General features: G+C 38.9%; 2 protein-coding genes across 2 annotated transcripts; both read left to right on the top strand.

Moving 5' to 3' along the window:
• The first annotated feature begins 5,710 nt into the window (after positions 1–5,710).
• Positions 5,711–7,694, top strand: LOC149195027 (alkaline ceramidase TOD1-like). Its single transcript, XM_089408059.1, has 3 exons — positions 5,711–6,327; positions 6,444–7,217; positions 7,328–7,694. Exons 1-3 carry the CDS (start codon positions 5,931–5,933, stop codon positions 7,651–7,653), a joined length of 1,497 nt encoding a protein of 498 aa, XP_089264185.1. The 5' UTR covers positions 5,711–5,930; the 3' UTR covers positions 7,654–7,694.
• Positions 7,695–21,330: 13,636 nt separating this feature from the next.
• On the top strand, positions 21,331–27,195 carry LOC149195028 (uncharacterized). The gene is made up of 5 exons (XM_089407872.1): positions 21,331–21,975; positions 22,063–22,430; positions 22,640–24,016; positions 24,395–26,687; positions 27,109–27,195. Exons 1-5 carry the CDS (start codon positions 21,331–21,333, stop codon positions 27,193–27,195), a joined length of 4,770 nt encoding a protein of 1,589 aa, XP_089263998.1.
• Positions 27,196–27,825: the final 630 nt, after the last annotated feature.

Genomic DNA, 27,825 nt, shown 5'->3' on the forward strand with positions numbered 1-27,825 from the left:
TGATAGATCTTTTGTGGCTTTCAAACTATTAATGAAGGGTGATTTTGCTAATGGATTGATTAGTCCATACACATTCATGGGGTATCCTTCAATTTGAGACATAAACAACGTATTTGCAATCTTTATTTATCATTCCCACCAAAAGGTTAAAAAATTGAAAATTTGGTCCAGGGTTGGTAGCTTGCGTGGTTGGGAGTACAATTTGTTCTCCAATTCATTGTGGTTCAATTCTAAAAGACATGTTTAACCCATTTTGATAAGGTTTGAAGAATAACACCCCACCTATGTGATATTATAAACTATTGGTATATAGAGTTTTCAGATTGTTAAATATACTTTTGGTGATAGAGAGACAACAAGAAAATTTGATGTAAGACCTCACACAAACCAAGAAGAAAAGAGTAAATCATTGTTTGAGGATTATATAATAACATTTAAATATTACATCCTCAAAACAAGCTGCACCAAAATACCATGGTAATGTCCTCTGCCACAGTTCAGTTTATGCCGTGCGACAGTTGTTTTTAATGGGTGACGTTAATTTGGACACCACCATCTGCCAACTTGATTCCAGGTGACCGGCCATAAATGTGCCATCTATTGTCAGTGAGATATCTTAAAATAACAACATCGCAACAGTATCTGCGTCTCACGAGCATTGCAATATAATTTTGCCATATAAAAGAAACTGCAAAATGATGGGCTTTTTGTTTTTTATGTGCAGAACTAAAAGTTCTGATGTTGCACGAAAGGCAACTCGGGAGCAAAAACTCACGTTGATGGAGCATCGTCTAGCCTGAACGTTAAGAAAAAACGAAATTTCGACGGGTGCGTTGGATGGCCTTTTGCTTTTTATGGGTTTCAAAGACACTGATCCAAATGCAAGGGTTTGGACTATTATTGCAGAAATAATGATCTGTAATTTCAGTGGGGAGACCCCTAGGTAAAGGAACAGAATAAAACCGTCTTTTAACTATCTCTCCATTAATGTTTACCTGTTAGTGTACTCGAGGCCGTATCCTACAACTGTGATAGGAGTAGTCTTTAACGCGACTTTTTGAAAGTCTTTTCGGCGATTTTTTCCGGTGAAAATCCGGCAGTAATTTATTGGAATCCAAGTTTGATAGCTAATTTCTGCACAATGAAACCGTCCCAGAGGTTTTTCAGGGTGCTGAATCCGAATATGCAGTTAAAAAACCATTTTAACTGCAACAAATCATGATTTCATTTCAATTTCTTCCGCCTGATTCCGTCACCGGAATCTCAAAAAGTCGCATTATAGACAACTCCACTGTGATATGGATAATTGCATGTTTACCTGTTAGTGTACTCGAGGCCGTATCCTACAACTGTGGTATGGATAATTGCACCATTAGAAGTGAAGGCAACAATTGGAATGAAAGCACCCGCACATCTTAACGCAGTGAGGTCGTGGTTGTTTGAATTATGGCCATGAGGTACTTGGTAATCGCATTCATTAGACCTAAGGCCATCCCATGGTTGGATACGAAGGTTCTCCACATTACATTACATTTATATGAAAGCAATATATGGTGGATAAACAATAATTATAGTTTAATTGCTTTACATTTTGGAGTTTGGAGTGTTATTGGGTATATATTTTGGTTAAATTTGTCTAAAATCTAGTAGGAATTTTTTGAAAATCATTTATTTTTGCTTTAAAAAGTATGTTAATGATTCTAATCATGTTATTGATTAGGTTGTGATCCAAGTGGAACCTAAAGGAAAATTCAAATAACCACATTGCATACTAGGTAGGAAAGAGACACTCCTTTGCAACTGAACCATTGTATAAGTTAAAGTACAATGAAAACAATGTGGAGCAAAAGAAACCACTTGGAAATTGAAAGATGTCATGAGAGTGGCATATCCTTGCTTGTTTTCTGCATAATAATAAAACACTGAGGGCGGTGTTCCTTAAAAGGGGAGGGGATTGTGACACCCATTTTATATTTCCAATTGTATGGCTTATAAGGGTGGGGTACTAGCATTAACCCTGCTAGTTAAAACTCTATGATATGATGTAATGTTTATTTTTATTAATAAAAATAATAATAATAACAATAATAATAATAATTCTAGAGCTAAAGGAAAAGGGATAGCTAACTGGTTATGATGCATTGAGAGGAAAAATTGCCCTAATTAAGTTTTCTCTTTTGATGAGATAGTTAATCTTCCAAAGAAGCTTCTAGCAAGAGGTTGGGAAGATAAAGGGTCAAGGTGTAATTATAAAAACAAGAGGAATGAATCAATCAAGAGGTTCTCCTTCATTTAGTTGTTCAACTTATTCAATTTTTTCACTCAGAAATTCAAAATGGCAAGAGAGTTGATGGCAAAACCTAGAGAAATTCAGACATTGTGACTAGTTGAGAGTTGTGAGTGACAACTTATGTGATAGGAAGTGAATGTGTTGTAGCACTTCTTCTTTGGACCAAATGACTCTAAGGACTAGGAATGGTCTTGTTTGTATGTGGCACATAGAACATTGAAGAGGGGATGGACAAGGGATTGTAGAGATCAGAGGACTCCCTTTGTGTTGTGCAAACCTACATGGTCTTTTTGTGAATGTTTATGAGCCTAGTCAAAGATGGAAAAGATGAAAATTGATTTTTTCTTGCATGTGAAAGAGAGTGACCTTCACTTTTATGTTAAATCTGATCTGGAAATTTTGTGTTAATTCCCTATGTTTAGCTTTCTCTCAAGGCATCAAGAATTTAGCTCGGGTGTGGTTCATTGTGAGAAAGAATATAAGAAAATGTTTCCTATGATTGGGTGGAGAGTGGCTCACCCTTCGTCAGTGTTAGATTCACTTTTATTGAATTAGATAAGTATTTTTGTACTTTTAAAATGAAATTGACTATTGTAACAAATATGTATGAAATTGTAATAGTTGAAATTGTTTATTCTTGACAGGTTTTATTTTTTTGAATCAAATATGTTTCTAAAAAGAAAAAAACATGTGGAGGATATGAGTCATGTTGTTGGTAAACTTGTTAATTATTTTCTTAATCTCTGAGCAAATAAATTGAATTAATCTCTGCAATATTTTCTTCCTAGTATAGATCATATTAATAAATTTTTATTTTATGGGTAGGTTGTGCGCATACATGCCTTCCCTGTTAATTGCATGATGTTTTTTCTTGAATTTTCTCTACAAGTTATGAGTCACTAAATTTTCATTTGATTCAAAAAGATATGAGGTGCGAAAAAATAGGAGTTTAAAGGTGGAAGCCAAAATGTGATTTATGGGGTAAACAAGCCATCTTGGCAATTTCACTGTAAATTTTTTTTTTTTGGGAGGCGGTGGGCTGGGGGGGGGGGGGGGTGGCGTCGAGGTGGGCGGGGCAGCAGCAAAGATTTCAGAATTTTAAACTTGGACCATGGTGAAGGAAAATCTCACTGAGCATCTAGTTCAATTTTTAGTTCTTCGTTCACTACATTTTTGGATATATGATTCAAGGAAGTTGGGTTTCTTGTGTACTTCTTCAAATAGGTCATGTAGACATTTTTCACTAAAACTTTTCTCATGAGATATTTCATGGAATGAAACTTGGACCATAATGAAGGGAAATCTTGTTAAACATTTGATTCAATTTTCAGATCTTGGTTCACTATAATTTTAGTGATATGCTTTGAAAAAGTTGGGTATCCTAAATGCTCATGAAATCAAGCTTCAAATAGGTTAGTATGGTATTTTCACTATAACTTTTATCTCTAAGGTTTTAGATCCTAAAACTTGGAGATAGAGAAGATATCTCAAGGTACCTATGGTAGAAGTTTCAAATCTTGGTTCGCTATAATTTCAGAGATATGTATTGAGGAAGTTTGGTCTCCTGAATTGTTGTGGTAGCAAAGCACAAAAGAAACATGAAAAAATTTGATACCCCATATCCTTAATTAGACTTTAAGGGACCAAATTTGAAAAAATATGATGCCTTATAGTGCTAGACTCAGTTTGAGAAAAATGTGATGACCCACAACCCTATGAAGGATTAGGGGATTGAGTTTGTGACAATGAGATACCATCATTAACTTGCACTCAACCAAATATCGTCTTGAAGAATACCATGTAAAGTAAGAGTACTCATCTCTATATGTTGTTGAATCAACAAAGCTTTGAACCTCATGAATTAGTGAAACAAGTGCGAAAAAGGCATCATCTAGGAATAGATGAGTTGCAAAAACTACCTAAACAAAGAGGTGGGGAACAAGCATCTACATTTTATGACACATAGAAGCATGAGAGCCTAGACCCTATCCATCATAGCCTAGTCCTCCTTTGACACACTGGTCCCAAAAATCAAAGTAGTATGAAAGTGTTGTCAATAATGTTGTCTAGAAGGTCCATCTCGAACATAATTTCTTGAAGGTGATGTTGGAAATATGGTAACTCAAGAAGGGCTATGTTTGAAGGTGGTGTTGAAAATTTTATAACTTAGGAAAGGCTATGGAACCATAGCTCTTATTAATCTAAGGCTAGAAACCTATCTCAATCCAAATCAGGGAACTAAAAATTAAACACTTAGGTAGGTGTAAGCCATGGAAATATTGATCTCCTCACACTAAAAGTAGAAATGGTAATCAAATAGGAAATCTTCAACTTGTTGAAGATCATAACCTTGGTTTCCCAAAGGTTGACTGTTAATTATCGAAGGTTACAAAATCTAGATAAGGTGACAAATTTTCTTGGTTGCCAAGAGGACCATGTCATCTATAAAGAGGATGATGGAGATCAAGCCATAGCAAAGGAGACAACCATCCTCAAGCTAGGTATGCTTTTGCATGAAGGGTTCCATCTCATCAACAGGTGTGTGGGTGGGTGGGTCGGTGGGTAAGAGAGGATACCCCTTTGTCATCTCAATGGTGCTCCTTATAAAATCTACCAATCCATGTGTTATGGGGACCTCTATGTCATCTCAATGGTGCTCCTTATAAAATCCACTAATCCATGTGCTATGGGGAGGCGGTCAAGTACATACTCGTAGAGATGCATAATAGCAGTGAATAAGATATCTAAAAATGTTAATGTTTGAATTTCTAGAGATCACATCAAACAATTTTAACAAATTTAACAAAACACTAAAAAAAAAAAAAAAAAACACAAACTCAACTATATAGTTAAATTAAAATATCCATATCAAATAAAATTCCAATAACAATTTTACACCTAATTTATGTTCCATGCCAATAAAATTACTTAAACCTATTAAATTAATTTAAATTTAAACCTATTAAATTAATCTAAATAAACTTTTAACATAATACTTTATCTTTTATTTTTCAGATTAATTTAACCTATATTATTATTCAAATTGGCACTTATCTTATCTAAAATTAAGTGTACTCAATTGGAATCCTCTGCCCGGTTGGACAACTTGGTTGTGCTCATCATCCTGGTGATTTTTTCCATTTTGTCTGGAAAGAAATTCCAAGAATGTGGTAGGAAAAGAGATTCCAAGAATGTTGAGTTCTGGAAATGTTGTGGTCATCCTTTAGACAGTCTATGCTGTCAACTACGAATTTAAAGTAAAAAGCACTTTATGTGGAGTAGGTGGGCTCCTTCTATATGAATACCAATTTTACAACTAGGCACTTAACACTACTTTACAACTAGGCACTTAACACTAGCCTAATTTGATTATATGAAAGAAATCTCACTCGTGAAACAATCCTGGGCTCCTTCCATATGAATACCAATTTTACAACTAGGCACTTAACACTAGCCTAATTTGATTCTATGAAAGAAACCTGACTCTGCAACCAATCCTCGGGAGAAAAAAAGAGATCTCAAACACTCCCGATATCGACTCTGTGGCAGATATTTATTCTCCCAGGAACTTGATACTGTCGCTTGTGGTAACGTACTTATACCCACACACTCATCTGGGCTAAGCTGCTATGCTCTGAAAATGAGACCCAAATTGTTTTTACTATCATCCATTTCTTCTGTAATTCTTGTTCCATCCCTTATCATCCTGCTCTTCTCAAATCTTCTCCATCACAAATCTTTCCTTGCTAATTCCAATGGATCATTTTTGTATAACTCTTCACTTCCCACTTCAGTCGATTCGAACCCGAATAATTCATCTGCCCATCACGCGAACTGTTTGTTGAAGAGTTTCCTTGGATTTATCCCAGGATTCAAGACGCTGCAAAGCTCTGATCAGGGTGTTAAAATTAAGCCTGAGTGGGAAGTTGCATGGCCAGACTTTGAATACCCTCCAGATTATGGAGCGGAGAAGTATTTACTGAGGAAAGCTACAGCTATGGCGAATCGGTCTTGCCACTTATATTCTCAGTCTTCAGGTAATCAGAGATCCTCATATTTAACAATTTCAGAGATCTGCCAAGAAACACTACCTTATGGCATGTACTTCTGTAAAATTAATCAGGCTAAAACTATGTTTCTCTGTTGATGGCAGTCTCGGCTATTGTTCATCAGATTCAGAAAGAAGTGTTAATTGATAAATATGGTCTACAGTACATGAAAGGACCTGAAAACCCCAATTCAGCAGCAGGTGCAGTGACCTTCGGTGGAAATCTGGATGTGAAGGAAAGAAAAAGGTATTTCAATTATTCTGAAGGGACTGATTTGCCCTGTGGTTTTGCCAATTACCGTACCCCAGGGTTCGTTGTGTCTGAAGAAGACAGGAAAGCCATGGAACAGTGCAGGGGTGTTGTGGTAATTTCAGCTATATTTGGAGCCTATGACAGGATTAAGCAGCCCAAGAATGTTAGGAGAATCACAGCAGAAAACGCTTGTTTCTTCATGTTTATGGACAATGCAACTCTAACAGTTCTTGGTAGATACCAGATCAAGCCCAATGAGTCTCATAGAATTGGAATTTGGCACATTGTTTTGGTCAGGGAGTTGCCATACAAGGAATCTGTAATGAATGGCCTCATACCCAAGTATCTTCCCCACAGGCTTTTCCCAAACTGTGTTTACAGCATTTGGATGGATGCCAAGCTACAGCTTGTTGTTGATCCTTTGTTAATTTTGGAAAATATCCTTATAACTCACAACGTTGATATTGCTGTCTCAAAGCATCCTTACAATACTCATACCATGGAGGAAGCCATTTTTACAGTCAGATGGAGAAAGTGGAGCAAAGAAGCTGTGAGATATCAAATGGACAGTTACTGTGCCGATGGCTTGCAACCTTGGAGCTCTGAAAAGCTTCCCTACAGTAGTGGTATGAGAACTCAGCTTTGGTCAATTATGGTGAAGTTTTATTGTGATAGCATCTGAGATTTGTTCTCTGTAACTGATTTTTTATTTTGTGTATTATTGTTGGCATGACAGATGTGCCCGATACTGCACTGATATTGAGAAAGCACACCATTCCAACGAAGCTATTTTCTTGCCTGTTATTCAATGAATTAGAAATCTTCAATCCTCGGGATCAGTTGCCATTTGCATATTTAAGAGACATGATGACCCCCAAAGTGAGGATTCACATGTTCGAATCAGTCATATTTAATACAATAACAAATGAATATCGACACTCTTACAAAGTCAATCGAAGCATTTTCAATGAGCCCCCTTTGGACCTGCAAATTTTTTTGGGATATGAATCCAGAGCCTGCAAATCGTATTTGGACAGAATGTGGGCTGCAAATTCTATTTGATTGTATTAATTTATTTCAGATTTGATTGGCTTGTAAGGTTACAGTTTGCAGAAGCTATCAATTTTTTAATCTGTGAAGGGTCATGAAATAGCAGAAGAAGATCTACCTGCAAATTTAATCAATCCATGATGTTGATGGATGCCATGTATGTTAATTTGTGCCAGATTAGATTAGATACCGATTTACTTCTCAATAATTGAAATCATTTTTGCTGTTTCTGCTAACATGAGGATGATAGAGACTGTGCACTTACATCTACTGTGTGTATTCTTTTTATTGGAGTTGATAAAGACTGAACTGTTTTTCCATGTGAATTCCAGTGATATTCTGTTTATACCGGAAATGAAGAAAAATACAATGAAACATGCTCTTCTGGACAGCGGGTATCCAAACTGGGTATACGCCATGAATACATTTTTATACATTTTTAACTCGAACTGAAACAAAGAATTTTTCCAAATGGCTCTTCGTTGTCTACGTTTGGTACCAGCCGTATAGGCTTGCATGTGCACCATCGTGACAGAGCATTTATTAAAAGAGGTGCGACGTGGGGACATATGTTGATCGAGACGGTACAAATATATGAGTCCAGCCACCAGCTTAGATGAACAAAGATGCTAATATTCCCTATTCTGCCCTATTCTGTATTTGTCATTGTTTTGGCTGTATTTGAATCATACAACAATTTTGATGGTCTACTCTGATTGTGTAATGGTTTGTGTTGCGAATTTCAGTCTCTCTCAGCTTTCATCTGGGCGAAAAAATATTTTTGCACAATGCAATAATAGTTGTTGTTTCTGGATTTAGTTGTGAGGTATGGATATTTCCAATAGTTAGTATTGCATCTTTTTGTAAAGTGAAAAGAATGTTACCAATTTTTTCAGGTCACATTTTGCCAATTTTAACATAGGAAGTATGTTCCTTCCTCAATGTAGGAATTCTAACTGAAAATGATGTTTGTTACTTTCAGCAAATTACTTGATGTTTCCAATTTCAATTTATGGTCAAAAAAATTGATAAATTAAAATTAATAGTTAATAATGAGTTATTATTTTCTTGTTATTTGACATTATTGTCAAATAGATTTTCTACTAGTTCACTTTGATCTTCAAATTTGGAATCTATGTTTCACTTTTAGTATTCTATTTTAGTATTCTATTGGGGTTATAGTTTTCATGTAAAATGTGCTTTCTAGCTTGCTAGAGTCCACTCGTACTCTATTTGGCTCGCAGTTTCCAAGTGAAACATAATTTACCCTATAGCTTGCTAGAGTCTAGAAATTTGGGAGGCTAGAGTCTAGAAATTTGCGAGGAAAACCTTCCCCTTAGCCAATTGCAAAGACTTGGGTGCTTAGTGATTGGTTTGATGGTTTCGTGCTCTTTCAAAAGTTGAAAGATATTAGTTAGCAATTGATTGCGGTAAGTTGCTGGTGAGCCACTATGCTACTCAGTATAATGGATGGACCCTTGAGCAAAGACATTTTGTATGGCTTATTCTATTGGTTGTAGGTTTGGTTAAGGATTGTAAAATAATTAGTTCAAATCTGAGTGAAGAGAGCTGGTAAAATATAAATTATATATATGACTTTTAATAATTAATTTAAAATTATCTATCTAATAGTTACTTAATTTATAGTTTTTGACACATGTATATATGTATTTTTAGTTAGTAATAATTTTGTATTTTACATATTTTTAATAGAATATCGAAGTTGAATGTCTTTTTTCAAAATATCCCTACATAAATAGGTAAACATAATTTGAAATCTATTTCATAAAAACCAATCATTAATATATTTAGTCTTTCGTGATCATCTCCAGACTAGAGGTCCTGTTATGAAACCAGCTCAAGAAAAGATAGATCAACGCCTTAGAATTCAGCCTCTTCGAGGGGGCAACCTCCTTTACATTACATAAATGAACAATTCTTGGATGATACAAATGAAAAGACCTCCTTGATATATATAGGAGTCTAAGGGGTCATAACATAATCAGAGCCGACATAATAATAATAATGTAAGGGCACAATAATAACAATAGTGGGCTTCTATGGGGCACAATAGTAACAATATGGGCACTACATGGGTACATTAATATAATAAGTAGGTTATACTAATAACAATAAGGGGTTACACTAGTAGTATAGGGGCCTAACATGCCCTTCTCCTTCAAAAAGCGTTGTCCTCAACGCTTGAGTAGTTCTTGATGCTTATGTATAAAATTCTTGGCCTCCCATGTGGAATATTCAGTGGGTAAGTTCTTCCACTTGATGAGATATTCTGAAATTGATCGATTTCGTAGCTGTCGGGTTCTTGTTTCTGTGACTGCTCCAGGTTCCAATATGATTTTTCCTTCCTCTTTAATTTCTGGCAATATTGTTTGAATTGGTAAGTTTTGCAACTTTTGAATAAGTGGCCATACTTCTTCGTCCTTCTTCCATTCATCCCTTGCTTCGTTTATCCAATCTGGTTGGATAATATAAATAGCACAAAACAATGCTTCCACATCCTCATCCTTGAAGAATCTTCCCATTCGGTAAGGTCGCCATTTTTTAAGTGCCTGTTGTTTCGTTTGATTTTGCACCGAAGTGGCGTTATCCTTTAAAAGTTGGAGAACTTGTTGTTGATGCTCGATGTGATCTTTCACTGCTTGAACCTTTTTCTTCTTGATATGTCCTTCTATCTCTAGAGTTTGAGGAGTGGTAATTTCTTCCAATCCTTTACAAGATATGGTCGGATTTATTTCTTGATGCTCGATGTGATCTTTCACTTCTTGAACATTTTTCTTCTTTATATGTCCTTCTATCTTGATAGTTTGAGGAGTGGTAATTTCGAACAATGAATTACAAGATATGGTTGGATTCATTTCTTCTTTCTCGATGTGATCTTTCACTTCTTGCACCTTTTTATTCTTGATATGTCCTTCTATCTTGAGAGTTTGAGGAGTGGTAATTCTTGCCAATGCTTTACAAGATATGGTCTGATTCATTTCTTCTTTCTCTTCATATTCTATGTAAAATAATTTCTTCTCAACACACTTATGACCTTTAGTGCATTTTCTATCACAATTGTAACAAAGCCCTTTTTCTCTTTTTTCTTCCAATTGTTGTGGTGTAACCCTTGTAGGTTGTGGAAGGCTAGGAGAAACAACACTTCCATCTTTATAGTTGTGAGGGGTACACTTCCTGGTTTCCATAACTTTGCTTTCCACTATGTCACAAAGCCCTTTTACTCTTTCCAATTGTTGTGGTGTTGCTCTAAAGAAGGTGTTGCTCTTTGTATCCTCATAATGTGTTATCATTTCCTCCGTAAAAATTGACCACGTAACAAGTTGTTTACGAGAACAAAGCCCTTTGTACCATAAAAATTGATCTGGTTCTAAATATGAAGATGCAATACATACCTTTTGTAATAGTTGTACACTATGTATATCAAAATATTGCTCCATCTGAAGTATCCAATTTACCGGATCCTTGCCATCAAACTTCCTCATCTTGCTTTTTCTTGATTTTAGGAGCTCTACCTTGAAATGACTGTAACTCTGTACTTTTGGATCTTTAAGTTCTGAAATTGTGACCTGTAGTAGCCCTCTGTGTCCTCTTTCCAATGCCACAAGTCTGATCCAAATTGGATTCTCCAAGAAAGGGTTATGCACAATCTCCCAAGATGACCTGATTATAGACTAGTTCAGTAGAGCGAACTTGTACGACGTGCCACGAGTCCCTGTTTCAACCTTTGGATCTGAAAAATGCATACAAGAAACTGCAGTCCGTCCTCTTTCTGTTCCTTTTTACTAAATTTCAATCCGATCCCCAGAGAGAAAGTTATGACGATTTTCCCCAGGTCACCTGTTTTGAATGTAATTCAGGAGTCTGGAAAAAGACCAACTTCCTCAGATCATATCTCTGCAAATATGGCGCGAAAAGCTATGAAATTCGGACCCAAGGTTCAGCGCGATTTCTTCTAAAATGGTTTTTTTTTTCGACTTCTGAAACTTCACAGAAAAAAAGTTATAGCGAAAATGCCACGATGACCTGTTTGGAGCAGCGAAACCCTAGAATCCAAAGCTCTGATACCAAATGTTATGGAACCAGCTCAAGAAAAGATAGAAAAGATAGATCAACGCCTTAGAATTCAGCCTCTTCGAGGGAGCAACCTCCTTTACATTACATAAATGAACAATTCTTGGATGATACAAATGAAAAGACCTCCTTGCTATATATAGGAGTCTAAGGGGTCATAACATAATCAGAGCCGACATAATAATAATAATGTAAGGGCACAATAATAACAATAGTGGGCTTCTATGGGGCACAATAGTAACAATATGGGCACTACATGGGTACATTAATATAATAAGTGGGTTATACTAATAACAATAAGGGTTACACTAGTAGTATAGGGGCCTAACAGGTCCACTATAATTTATACATGCATTTTCATTTTCCTTGAATTTTTCATCCCATTAAAACCATTTTTATTTAAATGTTCTTACAATAAATACAACTTTGCATTTAAATTTTCCATAAGATGATAGTACCAAATGATGAAAGTAGACACCCATTCCCATGTTTCTTGAATTTTCCATCTTCTTTAAAACCCAACAAAATTTCCATTGTTCTTACAATAAAGACAACTTCCACATTAAAATTTGCATGTGATGATACTACCAAATAGATCAAGGTGAAAGCACACTATATTAAATTGTTTTTAAAACCATCTTAAATGTGTTTTTGGATGAAGATGAAAGTAGACAATATTAATTATAGTTTTTATTGTTGCAGTGATTTTTTTATAATACAAATTATAGAAAAAAATTATTTTTATCAAAAATTAAATTTTCCATAAGATGACAGTACCAAATGATGAAAGTAGACACCCATTCCCATGTTCCTTGAATTTTCCATCTTCTTTAAAACCCAACAAAATTTCCATTGTTATTACAATAAAGACAATTTCCACCTTAAAATTTGCATGTGACGATACTACCAAATAGATCTAGGTGAAAGCACACTATATTAAATTGTTTTTAAAACCATTGGAAATGTATTTTTAGATCAAGATGAAAGTAGACAATATTAATTATAGTTTTTATTGTTGTAGTGATTTTTTTTAAGAAAGCTTAAATTAATAACTCTATATTCTTATTTAAAAATGAAGAAACTCATCTCATCTATTAGACAAGGTAAGTTGTGGAGCAACAAGTCTCTACCCAAGGACATGATGTCAAGAGAAAAAGTTGTCACAATTGTTGCAGCTTCGATAGAAAATTCATCAGTTATTGATTTTTAATCCTTATCACCACCAACATCCAAATGATAAGCATATGAAATAGGAGTAGGGATGGAAAAGCTAGTTGTACGTTTTCAAGAAGCAAAGGTAACTAGTTGACCTAGCAGTAGCACCAACATCAATTCTTGTAGTGGCATCATACCTTATAGGAGTGCTCAATTATGTGCTTTAGCGACATGGGCTAAAATACAAGTAGCATCAAGCCTCAAGTTGGATGTTCCTTCAATCCTCAAGCATTGTCAAAACTTCTATGAATGCATCTGGTCAAGATGTTAATTGAGAGAGTTCTATTTAATACACTTATGTGGGGCATATTCTATAGATTGAGTAGGCATACTCTCTAGAATTCTTATCCATGGCAACCCCTATCCATATGTTGATACCGCCACTTATACATATACATGGGTTGATGCAAGGGATCCTAGCACTGTTAATGAATATCGCATATTTGGCAATACTCATATGCATAAGCATACATAATAGTTGAATGGGTTGAGGTTGTTGAAGAAAATCCAAGTGTTTGCCACTTTCAACTAAAAATTGCCAAAACAAAATACCCAAGTTAGAATATTTTGGAAAGATGATATAAATGGACAAAGTCAACATGAATGAAGTCAAATCATTGACTTGCCTAATATCTGTCAAATTTCTGGAATGATGGGTAATAGAGTAAAAATTCTAAAATATGTAATGCAAAATACAAGAAAAATATACCTACTCAAAATACATAAATTATCCTAAGTATTAATAAAACTATGTAGAAATTAGGTTGTATATTTGCAACTTCTCATGAAGTTTTACTCAAAATCACAAGATACAAGCCTACTCCACTGCTCTACAAACATTAATTCTCAATTTAGAACAAAAATCTCAAACATGCAAGAAGAAATAACACACATGCAACAAGTATTTTTATCTGGGGAAAGCAATCTGCTAAAAACCCCAATGCGTGCTTGCATAAATCTAGTGAATAGACATGTATTACAATTTCTTTTCTCAATTAAGCACACCTTGCAAGTGCATAATCTATCTCTTTGCTCACTGAAGGCATCTAACCTAGAATTATTCAAATTGTGCCTCGGCTTGAACTCCTATTTCCTTGCATTGTTCCTTGAGGAATTAGGCCCTATTATTTAGGAAATTCCTCTAATTGAATTGTGCAATTACTTAGTCTGATCATCTTACTACATGCAACACTTATACACTCAAGACTAGTCTACAATAATGTTACACTGCCTTGGAATATCCATCTCAACTGGGTAACTTGATTTATCTGCATGCACTGGCTATTTTGGGATGATTGATTAGTTAACTAGATGATCACTGAGTTTGACTAAAGACCCAATGCTTAATTGAACTTCCACTAGTTCCTCCAAAAGTTGGAAATAGTTTAACTGAAAATAACTGGAGATCACTGACCTTGATTGCTACAAATTAGCAATCACACCTGCCGAACTGAACTCTAACTCCTCCAACTCAAATTTACCGAGTAAACTGGGTGACACAAGCCATGTCACACAAGTTAACATCATTCAAGTTGTTTGTTAATGTGGAAAATCGAATTTTCTCAATTTAACCAAGGCAAAATTAAATTTAGAATTTCTTGGTACATTTTTCAACACTCCCTCTCAACAAGAAAGGGATTATCAACCACCCCTATCTTCCACATGTGGAACTCAAACTTCCCTTTTGACAAGGCCTTTTTCAAAATGTCAGCATCTTGTTCCTCTATTGGAATGTACTGCAACAACATCATCTGTCTCTGCACACAATCCCATAAATGGTGATACCAGATATCTATATGCTTGGATCGATCATGAAAAACAAGATTTTCAGAGAGCTTAATGAAATTCTAATTATCACGATAGATCATAGTTGGATCCATCATGTCACCAAACAATCCAACAAGTATCTTTCTCATTTAGATTGCCTCACATGTTGCTTAATTGGCAGCCATGTATTCTGCTTCTGCTTAGTTGAGTGCCACGAATATTTTCTTCCTGTTGTACCAATAAACCACTACAGACCCAACAATGAAAATTCTACTTGATTTATTGATGGACTCCCCACCCAAACTGCATCTATGAAGCCACATAGCTTCACTCCCTCTGTCTATTTGTACCATAATCCAAACTAAATAGTGCCTCTGAGGTACCGTAGAACATGCTGAGTTGCCCTCCAAAATAATTTGGTTGGCCTAACCATATCTTGGCTCAGTGGGCTGACTGCATAGCACATATCTGGTCGTGTGTTCACAAGATACATTGGTGAACCCACTAACTGTCATACACAGTGACATCTACTTCCTTACTTGAAGTGGCATCCTATTTCCTCTAATTGGTAACTAGATGTGTATCCATGGCTTTGCAACTATCCATGTGGAACCTTTGAAGTATCTCATTGGCACACTTTTCTTAAGAGACAAATAATTCCCCATCGCCTTGCCATACTTCCAATTTGAGGAAGTAGTGCATGAGACCCATGTCCATCATTTCAAACTCTCTTGCAAGGTCCTCCTTGCAATATTTGATCAGCTGCTCATAACCAGTTAAAATCAAGTCATCAACATTTAAGACAATAATCGACAATTTACCTTCTACCAAGATATGATAGAGGCTAGCATCCGCTTCACTTTTGGTGAATCCCAAACCGATGAGATATTTATCGATCCTAGTGTACCAAGCATGAGGTGCTTGCTTGAGACCATACAACGCTTGCTTGAGTCATCACACATGAGACTCCTGATCAAAAGTCTCAATGCCTTCTGGTTTCTCAATGTACACCTCCTCCTTAATAACTCCATTAAGGAATGTTGTTTTTACATCCATTAGGTGAATCTTCCACCCCATTTGTGTAGCCAGAGAGAAATTTTTTTTGATGGATGAGTACCCTGCTACAGGAGAAAAGGTCTCCTCATAGTCAATCCCCTCAACTTGAGAGTATCCCTTGGCCACAAATATAGACTTGTACTTTTCTATGCTTTTGTCTACTGCATGATTTACCTTGAAGATCCATCTCGAACCCACAACTAATTTTTCAGTTGGTCTTGGGACCACTTCCCAAGCATTGTTCTTTAAAATGGATTTGTATACCTCCACCATTGCATCAACCCATACAGGTTTCTCTACTTCTTCCTCAAAAGAGGATGGATAAGTCTCTACAAGCTTAGTCCTTAGATCCATGTAGCTAGTGCACTGATCTAGTGACCTTCTTAGCCTACGCTTGAAGGAGCACCAACATTCTCCCTCACATCCTACACAGGTCTCTCAGCTTCCCTAATCCTTTTCCTACCTTCTCTAGATGGTTTTGCTTGAGCGGTTGTCTCCACTCTCTGCTCCTCAATTTGTGGCTACTCCAAAACTTTGTGAAGCTCCTCCTTTGGAGTTAAAATATCCTCTTCTAGTGGGATCTGAAGCTCCCTCTCAAGAGAGCACTGCATGGATTTATCTTCGACAACATTTTTTAAAATAACAACAAGAAAATCCTAATTTAATTTGACCTTGAATTAAATTGGTAATTAAATTGTAATTTTATTCTCCTAGCAACTGTAGCACTTAACTAAGTTAAGTTGACTTAGTTGGCTCAGTAAATTCGACTTGGAAGTCTATCTAGAGTCATGTAGAGTGATCCATAAACTTTAGGGGCCTAGGTTGAGTTCTTATTGAGTTGTAATTATTTAATTCATTTTAACTGAGTTAAATTCAGTTAAACTAGTTCTAACGGTTGGAGGAACTAGTGAGTGGTCAAGTTAATTAAATTGGATTTAATTCACATACAGTGATCAATCAGATAACTAATCATTCACTCAAAAATAACTCATGCATGTCAGTTCAGAGGAAGACCCAGTTGATATTAGAGTTCAGGGACAATGTACTATCAGTTGTATAATTTTCTGAGTTGTACAAATGGTGCATGCAATCAGTAGAATTCCTATGATGGATTGTGTAGTTGTGGTGAGGGATTTTCCCAATTAAATATGGGCTAATTCCCTTAGGGATCGCGCAAGGATGTAGGGTATTGGCAGGCAGTAGATTTGGCTAAGTGTTGGCTTGAGATGGTTTGTGAAGCAGTGAGATAGTTTGTACTTGTGCAAATATTTTTTGGGTTGAACAAGCATTGTATTTTATTCTCATATCTTCTCGTTAATGCAATATAGATAGTTAGGGTTTTGAGCAGTTGCTTTCCCTAGATAAATATTGTGTTATGTGTGCTTGAAATTCTTCCTTTTCTGCTTCGTGATTTTATCGATCAATTTTTGTTTCCGCTGATGAGTAGAGTAGATTCATGTCATTTGTTTTAGCATATCACATCAACAGTTTGAATCTACAATAAAAATATACATGGTATGGGAGCTGAAGTCACTATAGAAGAGGAGAATACGAGTTTTTTGTGCAGGTGAAATCAAATTTAAATTTTCATACTTCTGAGTCGGCATGATTTCATTCTATGGTTTGAAACGTGAGTATGCCTTAGAGGGTAGCTCGAATTACATAGCTTGGAAGGACAAGATGGAGACAGCATTGGAATATAACAGGTTGAAGGAATTCATAGATCATGATATCCCGAAGCCTCCAACATATGATGCTAAAGATCTAGCCAAATGGAGAAAGTGTGTGGCAAAGGCAAGAATGATTATCCTAGATGGAGTTCGAGATCATATTGTCTTGAATATCCATGGTAAGGAAACTCTATTTTCAATTGGAAGGCATTGGCATACTTGTTTCAAAATAGTAGTGACCACAGGAAGTTGTCACTAAAGGACAAGCTCATAAAGATCAAGATGGAGAAGGGTGACTCAATTCCAAAGTACTTGAAAAATTTCACCCAATGTTGGGATGAGCTTGGAAGTGGTGGGGTTATTGTTGTAGAAGACGATCTAGTGATCCTAGAACTTCTAGGACTTCCCAAGAGCTGGCACAACTACTAGGACTCATTTAATGGGAGGGAGAAGCTACTAGAGTGGGAGTGATTGTGGTCTGACTTGGTACAGGAAGAGATTCAACAGAACACTAGAGACAGAACATCATCAAAGCATGATGATGAGGAGAATTGTGCCTTAGTTGAGAAGGTGAAGAAAGGGAAGGGAAATTCATCCCATTCCAAATCAGATTCCATTTAAGACAACAAGAAGAAGGACATGTCAAAATCAAGTGTTTTCACTTCCATGAGCTAAGACACTATGCCACAAAGTGTCCACATGAGAAGTCCAGTAAGAGGCCCTTAGGAGGAGCGGCAAGTGAAGCTCTACCTTTACGTTTCGAACTGGTTTTTACCTTCATCTCTTTCATGGTGTCATTGGTGATGGGTAGTGTGTGGTACCTGGACAGTGGAGCTTCATTTAATATGACTGGTAACAAAGAGCTCTTCGATAACTTAGAGGAGAAGGACTCTAGATGCATATCAAGGTGGGTGATGATGGGAGGTATAACGCAACCAACATCGGTATTGTTACCTTTTAGATGGATTCTGGTTCTCCCCTCACTTTGAGAGATGTCATGTATGTTCTGGTTTTGAAGAAGAACTTGGTTTATGTTGCCATGTTGGAGGATAGAGGCTATGATGTGATATTTAGTAAGGGAAAGACTTTTCTTTGTCACATATCCACAAGATGGGTGAGGAGGATAGGGGTTTGAGTGAAGAACCTCTACAAATTGGAGGTAGAAGATTGTGTTTCTTTGAGCACTAAAGCAGAGAAGGTGCAGAGCTGAGACATCGATGAGTTGTGGCATAGAATATTTGGTCACTTGCACCATGGAGCTTTGAATATCATGCAACAAATTTCTACAAGACTTCCCAAGGGTACACTAGAGCAGAGAGACACATGCAAAGGGTCTATATTGGGGAGGTACACCAAAGATTCATTTCATGACAGAGATAGTCGAGTACAATCAATCCTTGATTGAGTTCACTCAGATGTGTGTGGACTATTCTCAACAACATCCACAACCAAGCACAGGTATTATGTAATATTTGTTGATTATTTTTCTTGTAAGTGTTGGATTTTCTTCATGCAGAAGAAAGATCAAACGTTTACTAATTTTTGTGAATTTAAATCACTTGTCGAGAAATATATTGGTAGGAAATTTAAAGCTATCAGAAGCGATAACAGTGGAGAGTATGTGTCAAATGAATTCAAGAACTTATGCACAGCAGAAGGCATTCGACAGGAATTGATACCACCCCATAAACCACAGCAGAATAGGGTGGCTGAAAGGAAGAACATAAGTATTGTGGGAGCGGCATGGGTGATGTTGCATGATCAGGGCCTACCATTACACTTGTGGGCTGAAGCATGCAACACAATTATTTATTTGCATAACATAAGCCCTCATCGAATCCTTGGGATGAGTACACTAGAAGAGGATTTTTCAGGGAAGAAACCAGATGTGGCACACTTTAGGATCTTTGGTTCATAAGTCTACCTCCATGTTACCAAAGATGCACAAAAAAACATAGAGCCAACAACTGAGTTGGGCATATTTGTGGGGTACACTGATACACCTCACAACTATTGGGTGTACCTACCTGTTATCACCCCAAGAAACTCTCCTAGGTTGTAGCTCGGAGATTCTCAGGAACATTACAAATTCAATTTATTGTTGCAAATGGATGAATGGAAGAGATGATGCTTGTTCAAGCCAGATAACCACTTCTACCTTGCTTGACCCCAGACATGCGTGAACACCCCAGACTACGAGGCTTTAGACCATCAATTACTCACAATTTAAGGATTGGGTGAATATGGAGAATACTGACCACACCAACAGATGCACAAGACCATGTGATGGTCGGCTGCAACCAGTAAAGAAGTCTGTAAATCTAATTCCCCAACACACAAACAGGATGACAACTCTCTAGCATTAGGTGAAAAGAAACTTGAATAACTCATTCACTGATACATACAAGACTTTAACACAGAGGTAGGATGAAAACTCCTCTTTTGCTAAATATCAAGAGCTCAGAAATACAGCATATCAGGCACATCTTAGAACAGAAGGAGAATGAAAAGTGAACAATTAACAACAAAAGAAGCTTGTATTAGCTGAAAATGAAGACGAGACGCTGCAAGTATCAAAATAGTCACAATATCTAGAAGTTGAACCTTACATCAAAACATCAACCATCAACCCTGATTACATCTTCTTTCTGGGCATATATAGAGTTTCATTACAAAGGCACTCGGCCATTCTAAGTATGGAGGGGTCATAATTGACCACCAACTGCTTTAACTGCCTGATGGAGTCTGAGTGCGATTGCTTTCTGTAGTGGATGAATTTGATCTTCTCGGGTTCTCTACTGTCCTCTCAGGTGGCTGGAGTATCATATGGGATGAAATCCCATAACTGTTAAATGCATTTATCTATTCATTCTCTGTCCTTTTCCTTCTCGGACATACTGTCTGTTGAATGCGGTTGTTGAGGAGGAAATGCACCTAGTACTGAACACTGGTCACCTTCATCCTTTCGGGAGCATGGAACGGTTAAGGTACGTGGACTGTGCAGTGGGTGGAATAGTTGGATGGAGGAGCGAGACTAGCTGTTGGATTAAGGGGATAGATGGCAGAGATGAGTCCACAGGGATATCGGAGGAGGTGGGAGCAGAATGATCAGGGGCCGTTGGATCTCGTGCAAGCAGATCCAACGGTCTTTGGGTGGCGGAAGCATACGAAGGTTGGTAGGTGCGGGTGGGTGGTAAGCGGTATTGATCACATCGGAAATTGGTGGTAGGCGGTAAAAGGGTGTAGTGTGTGATCCCATTCAGCACGCGACACGTGGCGGCAAGGAGAGAGGGAAACCACCCTCCATCGTGTGTTAATGTGATGTTAATTCGTGGGCATGGGGAGAGCGGATGTCATTCGATCGCAATGGAGATGATCGGACAGCAAGGAAACGATTGCACAGATTTTCCATTGGACATGACAGGGAGCCGTTGAATTGGGCGCGATGATCGATGATAGAGAAGTGATCTGGTGAGACGGAAGTCATCAGATCGGGTTTTTTGGTATTTTTTGGGTATTTTCATGTGGCGATGTGCGATTACGATCAGATCGCATCACAATATTGCATCAGCAGAAGCAGAGGGGTGCAGCCTTTATACACACATGGATGCGATTCGTGATAGCGATTAAACCTGAATCCGATAAAGGAATTAATCATCTTTTCATACTGATGAAAGGAGAGTGAGCGGTGCAAGGGAAGTAGAAGATGACCGTTGTGAGCTTCTTTTTAGCAGAACCAAGTGGACCAAGATTATCTCTGACTTTAGAAAATCATCGTTATACAGCGGAGTTAACACTGGCTCCTTCTGGGATTAATGTAGAGTTCACGCGCGCGCTGCTGCTCTGAGCCGACTGTAGGTTTGCCGCCGCCAAGCTCTTGGACGCTGCCATGAGCGGTCCCGGGGGTGGGGAGTCCGCTCCCACCCCTCCATTATCCTCCGCAGATGCCTTCAGAAGACTGTTAACGCAGAAAGGGAAGAAGCATCAGCACGTTGAAGTGCCGAAATTCATTAAAAAGCTCGACGAAATACCAGAGATAGCACTTCCAGAGGAACAATCGATTAAAATCGCTCTTGCGTTGTCTAACAGAGGCCTGGTAGGGCAGTTTATGGGTCGATGGCCATCCACTAAAACCACGGACGATTGGATCCAACGAAACTGGAGACCGCAGCTGGAAAATAATGTGATTTGTTATGCTGTAGGGCGAGGCTATTTCATCTTTGAATTTACCACCAAGGAAGATCGCGACCTGGTTTTTAGAAACGAACCGTATTTTATGGGAAATCAGGGATTGTATCTCAATAAATGGAGTCCTGATTTTGACCCTTCCGTTGATGTCCCCAAGGAGGCGCCGGTCTGGGTTCGTTTACCCAATCTCCCTCTTCACTGTTGGAGCTATCAATCTCTGCAGAAGATTGGTAATGGGCTGGGTCGTTTCATTGACAAAGCTGATCACAAGGGCCAATACACATGTGCTAGAATCTGCGTAGAAGTCGACCTGGAAGTCGGGCTACCAGAAGCGATTAAACTCAAAGTTGGAGAATGGCAGCACTACCAGAAGTTGGACTACGAGCAGCTGCCTTTCAAATGTCGAACCTGTCATGAGCATGGGCACTTCCAGAGAAACTGCCCAAAAGCCCCAACAGGGAACACAGTTGAAGAAGAAGGATGGAAAGAAATCAGAAAGGGAAAGGCTATTCCAAAGCCGCCCGGACAGAAAACCTCCGCCCCATTGGGAAAGCCTCACATCAACCCAAAAGCCGCTGCTGCTTCTAAAGATGGATCTCCTTCTGGAGAAAAGATGGATGATAAGGAGAACCAAGAAGAAACCGGAAATATGGAGAAACAAGGGAAAATAAATGAAGTAGCATCAACAGATCCATCACCCGAGGAGTGTCAGAGGGGAAATGAAGGCAATGAAGAACACATTAGTCTAGCCTCAGACTCTGAAGGAGATTCAGAAGAGAGAGATTCTGAATCTGACAACTCGTTAGCCACTCCAATCAAGACGACTAGAGGGCGGAAATCCAAGAAGAAACAGAGAGAGGAAGAAACTTACAAAGATGTCCTCCAAGGCTCCCAAAAAACCCTCAAATCAATGATGAATACCAGATCTGGGCGCAAGAGCAACAAGGCTCCAATTGGAGCCTCCTCTCCCTACAAAAGTAAATAATGAAATACGTCTCCTGGAACTGCAGAGGTTTAGGCAGCAGGTCGAAAGAGGAAGCCCTGAAAGATATAGTGAGAATATACTCGCCTGAAATCCTCCTCATCCAGGAGACAAAGCTGGAGGATCTTTCTCTCCTCCAATCTAGTAAAGTTTTTTGGAACAAAGGCCATGGAAGAGCGGTTAGTGCAAGAGGTGCCTCTGGTGGAATAGCCACCTTCTGGAACAGCACCATATATGACTTTATTCAAGAAAAAAGCAGCCCTCACTGGCTCTTCACTCACCTACTCCACAAGGATTATGGTCAGCAAGTAAGTATGTTTAACGTTTATGCTCCTGTTTTGCCAAGTGAGAAAAAAATCTGCTGGGATTCGCTTCATTCATTTCTTCTAGAGAAAAACCCTGAGAATATCATAATTGCAGGTGACCTGAATGTCACCCTTGATATTGATGAGAAAAAGGGAGGTTCCATTGTCAGGGATCCTGCCAGAGAATGGGTTGAAGACATAATGCTGGGCTGGGACCTGGAGGATATTAAACCTTCTTCAGGAAAATTCACTTGGTCCAATAAAAGATCAGTCCCCAACCACATTGCTGCCCGGCTGGATAGATTCCTTGTCCACTCTTCTTTCCTAACCTGCGGTCTTATGGCATCCTCTAAAATTCTCCCAAATCTCACCTCTGATCATAAACCCATTCTTCTCGAGCTTTCCCTAGATTGCAATCTTGGCCCCATCCCTTTTCGGTTCAGTCCTCTGTGGATCCAGCAAGAAGGCTTTCAAGAAGTGGTCTCCGACTCTTGGAATAGGCCCGTCCATGGCTCTCCTTTCTTTGTGTGGGAAGAGAAAATTAGGGTTCTAAAAAGAAATCTTAAAGATTGGGCTAAAAGACTGCAATCCCCCACAGCCAAAAGAAAAGAAAATATAAATAGGCTTGCTGCTCATCAACTAGAAATGGAGCATAATCCTGTTTCTCAAAGTATGCTACTAAAAGAAGTCGAGCTCCAAAAAGAGGTTCATAGATCTAGCAGGGAGGAGGAAGAATTTTGGCGGCAGAAGTCTAGGATTCTCTGGCTGAAATCCGGAGATAAGAACACCAGCTTTTTTCATAAGCAAGCGGAAGCCCGAAAGAATTTCAAATCAGTCTCAGAGATTCAATACCAAAATACTGTGATTAAGGATTTCGAAGGCATCAAGAGAGCTGCATACTCCTTCTACCAAGATCTTTATTCGGCTCCTGAAGAACCAGCTATTGATCCCCACTCCTATCCGATCAATTTAATACCCAAATGTGTCAAGGACTCGGACAACGATATGCTAACAGCTCCGATTAGTATGGAAGAGCTTGAGGAGGTATTGAACAACATGGAGCCTGATAAAGCCCCAGGGCCAGATGGGTTTTCCGTCAGGTTCCTTTTGACTTGCTGGCCAATAATAAAAAAAGATCTACTGAGGATGGTCAGAAAATCCCAGAATTGTGTAAAGATAGGCGGTGGCATCAACTCAGCCTTTCTAGCTCTGATCCCAAAAGAGAAAGGCGCCTCTGAATTTAGTAGATTTAGGCCAATATCTTTGTGCAATTCCAGTTATAAGTTGGTCTCCAAAATAATAGCCAACAGGCTGAAAAACATCTTGCCAGACATCATCCCTGAAAATCAAGGCGGATTCATAAAAGGCAGAAAGATTTTGGATAACATTGTGCTGGTCCAAGAAGCAGTCCACGCTAGTTGCCAAAGAAAGGAGAAAGGCATGGTGATTAAGCTCGACTTGGCTAATGCATTTGACAGGGTGAGACATGATTTTTTGTTTGTTGTGATGAAGAAGCTAGGCTTCTCATCAAACTTCATCAACTGGGTGAAAGCCTGTATTGCCTCGCCTTGGATTGCGCCTTTGGTTAACGGCCGTTCTACTGATTTCTTCCAAGCTTCTAGGGGCCTGAGACAGGGATGCCCATTGTCTCCGCTCCTATATGCTGTCCAAGCCTCGGTGCTAAGTTTCCAACTAGATCATAACCAGCAAATTCATACTTTGCCTGGCCTCAGAACTACTCACAAGGTGAAAGACATTAATCATGCCCAATTCGCCGACGACACTCTACTGCTTGGAGGAGCCAGCTTGATCTCAGCCAGGCATTTCAAGAGGGAACTGGACATTTACAGGTTGATCTCGGGCAGCAAAATCAATTATAGAAAATGCTCTATCTATGGCTGGAATTGCTCGACTAAAGAACTGTCTGACATAGCAAGACTTTTAGAAATGGATGGAATCCGAAATTGGGAGTCATTTAAATACCTCGGGATCCCAATCTTCAAATCTAAGCCTAAAGTTGCTCACTGGCTGCCTCTGCTTGATAAAATAAAGAACAGAATCCAAGCCTGGGGTGCCTCATGGCTGAACAATGCAGGGAAAGTCATCCTCATGAAATCGGTCCTAATAAGCATGCCTCTATTCCAAAACTCAATCCTCCTTGCCCCAAAAACCTTTCTTAGTAAGTTAGATAGCCTGTTGAGAAGATTTCTGTGGGAAGGTGGGAATAACAATGATAGAAGAATCCATTTAGTGAGCTGGGAAATCCTCAAGAGACCTTTTCAGGAAGGAGGCCTCCAGCTGCGCAATTTGGCTGCCCAAAATCTTGCTTTGGGATCCAAGATTCTATGGAATTTAGTCTCTGGAAATACTAGCTGGAGTAAAAGAGTCATTTGGAAGAAATACTTCCAAGGGCAGCGTTTGAGATGCCTGGATAAGCCTCCAAGAACTCTAAAAGGTTCTCCAATATTCAATCTTTGCAATGCTGCTAGGGAGCAATTCAGCCAACACCTATATTGGATCCCTGGTAATGGAAGGAAAATCAATATCTGGGATGATTCGATCTTGGGGGACCAGCCAATGAAGCATGTGGATGGTCTTGCAAACATCAAAGATTGGCTTCAGTCTTGCAATCTGCACACATTGTGGGACATTTCGAACTGGAAAGAAGCTCCTGATAGAACCTGGGATGGGTGGAATCTGGGGGAGGTCCCCATAATGCTGCAGGAGGAAGCCTCTTTACTTCTAGATATGCTCCAAGGTAAATCTCCTTCAAAGGCCACTGCTAAAGACAAAAGAGGCTGGGGGTTCATCTCTGGCCATTATACTGTTTCCGAAGGTTATAAGAGAATTATGGCTGTTCCTTATGCTCCACCAAACCCGGCCCAATGGAAATTTATATGGGATTTCCCAGCTCTCCCAAAAATAGACTTCTTCTGTTGGACCGTGGCACACCAAAGCATCCTCACCAGAGATAACTTGAGAAGAAGAGGGATGGAAGGACCTTCCAGATGTCCTCTCTGTAGGTCTGATGAAGAAACTACCAATCACCTGTTGCTGCTTTGCCCCTTTGCTCAAGAAGTCTGGAGGGGAGTGCTGCTGTTAGAGCCCTCTAACCTTGCTCTTCCAGACAACATTCCTGCCATGTTCAGAACTTGGGCCAACTTATCTCCCTTCTGCCTTAAAAATAAAAGTCTTCTTAAAACCAGCTGGATGTGGATCCCTAAATTTATTTGCTGGAAACTATGGTTGGAAAGGAACAACAGAATTTTTCGAGAAGAAAGTTGCACTACAATAAGAGTTATCTCTAAAATAAAAGCATTGTTGGGCGAGGCACTGGAAGCCAATACTTCATCAAGGAACGAAACGAGTCTGCTCATAGAAGAGGAGAATTGGTTCAAAGAATTGGTTCCAAATCTGAAGGAAAGGCCCTCTCTTCCTATTCCCGTTCATGCCAGTTGGGAGATTAGGCTGGAAGAACAAGAGTTCATCAAGTGGAGATCGGCCTTGGAAGATCACTGTTTATTCTTCGATGGGGCCTCTAAAGGAAACCCTGGAGTTGCTGGCAGCGGGGGAGTTCTATTGAGCCCTGGAGGTTTTCCGGAACTGAGATTTCATTGGGGTCTGGGAACTGAAACAAACAACAGAGCGGAGGCTCTGGCATTGTGGCAAGGGCTGACACAGGCGATTAAAAGAAATATCCTTTCTCTCTCAGTCTTTGGAGACTCAAGACTCATCATCCAGGCCATGCTTCGTCCTAAGAACTCTCACCAGGTTCAGTTATCCACCATCATCAGGAAAATCAGACTATTGCTGCCCAAATTCAATAAAATATCTTTCTTTCATATCTTAAGGAACCTCAACTCCCTAGCTGATACTGAGGCCAACCTTGGTGTCCTCTGTTCTCGGAGATCCCTGGTAATTAACTCAACAGAATCCACTTGTTCCATTCCTTAAATCTCCAGCTCGACCCTCCTTTCCTTCCTGAAATAAGGGCTCCCTTTTCCCTTCTCTCCCCTGCTCCTCGGGACCTCTGTTCAATCAATTTATGTATTCTGGCAATTCAAGACTGATCTCAGACTCCGAGTTTGATCACTGTTTTTTGATTTGTTCCTGTTTCCCAAGCGACTTTAAAGGATCCTCAAGGGCGCATCCCAGTTCAGTTTCGCTTCTCTCCAATCTCTCTATTCTGAAGGTTTGGTTCAGAAATCTCAGAGCCGATCTTCTCCGGGAAGCAGCATTTGCGGCTACTCCCAAATCTTGCGATGGTGCTTCTAGTTGATGAAGACTCCTCCTCTTTCTACGGTCATTCAGTTTCCTATGCCAATGATGTCCTTTGGAACAGCATTTCAAAGATCCGCAGGCAGTCCATCTGAAGCGAAGTTCTGAGGCACAGTAAGCTCAAGCCCCGCTTGAGGCCCTTTGCATTGTGCGCCGTTGCATCTACAGCCATCACTATGCCGAAGCAGATTATTTCTCTATTTCAGAACATCGATTTGATCAGCATTTCTCTCGGATTTGATCAGCAATCCTATGCATTCCCCTGTTCTCTGTTTTGGATTCTTCAGAATTGTAAAAGCATGCGGTAGCTGGTTTACCGCCCATTTTAATCTAACCGTTATTGTCCAAAAAAAAAACACTGGCTCCTTCTGGGGATGAGATCCTCCCTGTGAGATCTCAAGAACTGCAGACCATTGCCTTCCCTGTGAAAACCAAATTAGCAAAATTTCCTAGTGTTCCATTGGGCATCGAGTCTAACTGAGTCTACACTAAAACTGATAAAATAACATATTTACAGACTTAATACCAAAGGCCTTAAATGACATAGCCTTTCAAAAAACACCCATTAATTGGGCCATCAAAAACTGCCTCCCCTTCCATACTTCGCAGCATGAAAGTATTGTTCCCTTGG

This window comes from Pinus tabuliformis, chromosome 2_2 (assembly GCF_031772625.1).
Source record: "Pinus tabuliformis cultivar Carrire ecotype Pingquan chromosome 2_2, CPIR1, whole genome shotgun sequence".
Lineage (NCBI taxonomy): Eukaryota > Viridiplantae > Streptophyta > Pinopsida > Pinales > Pinaceae > Pinus > Pinus tabuliformis.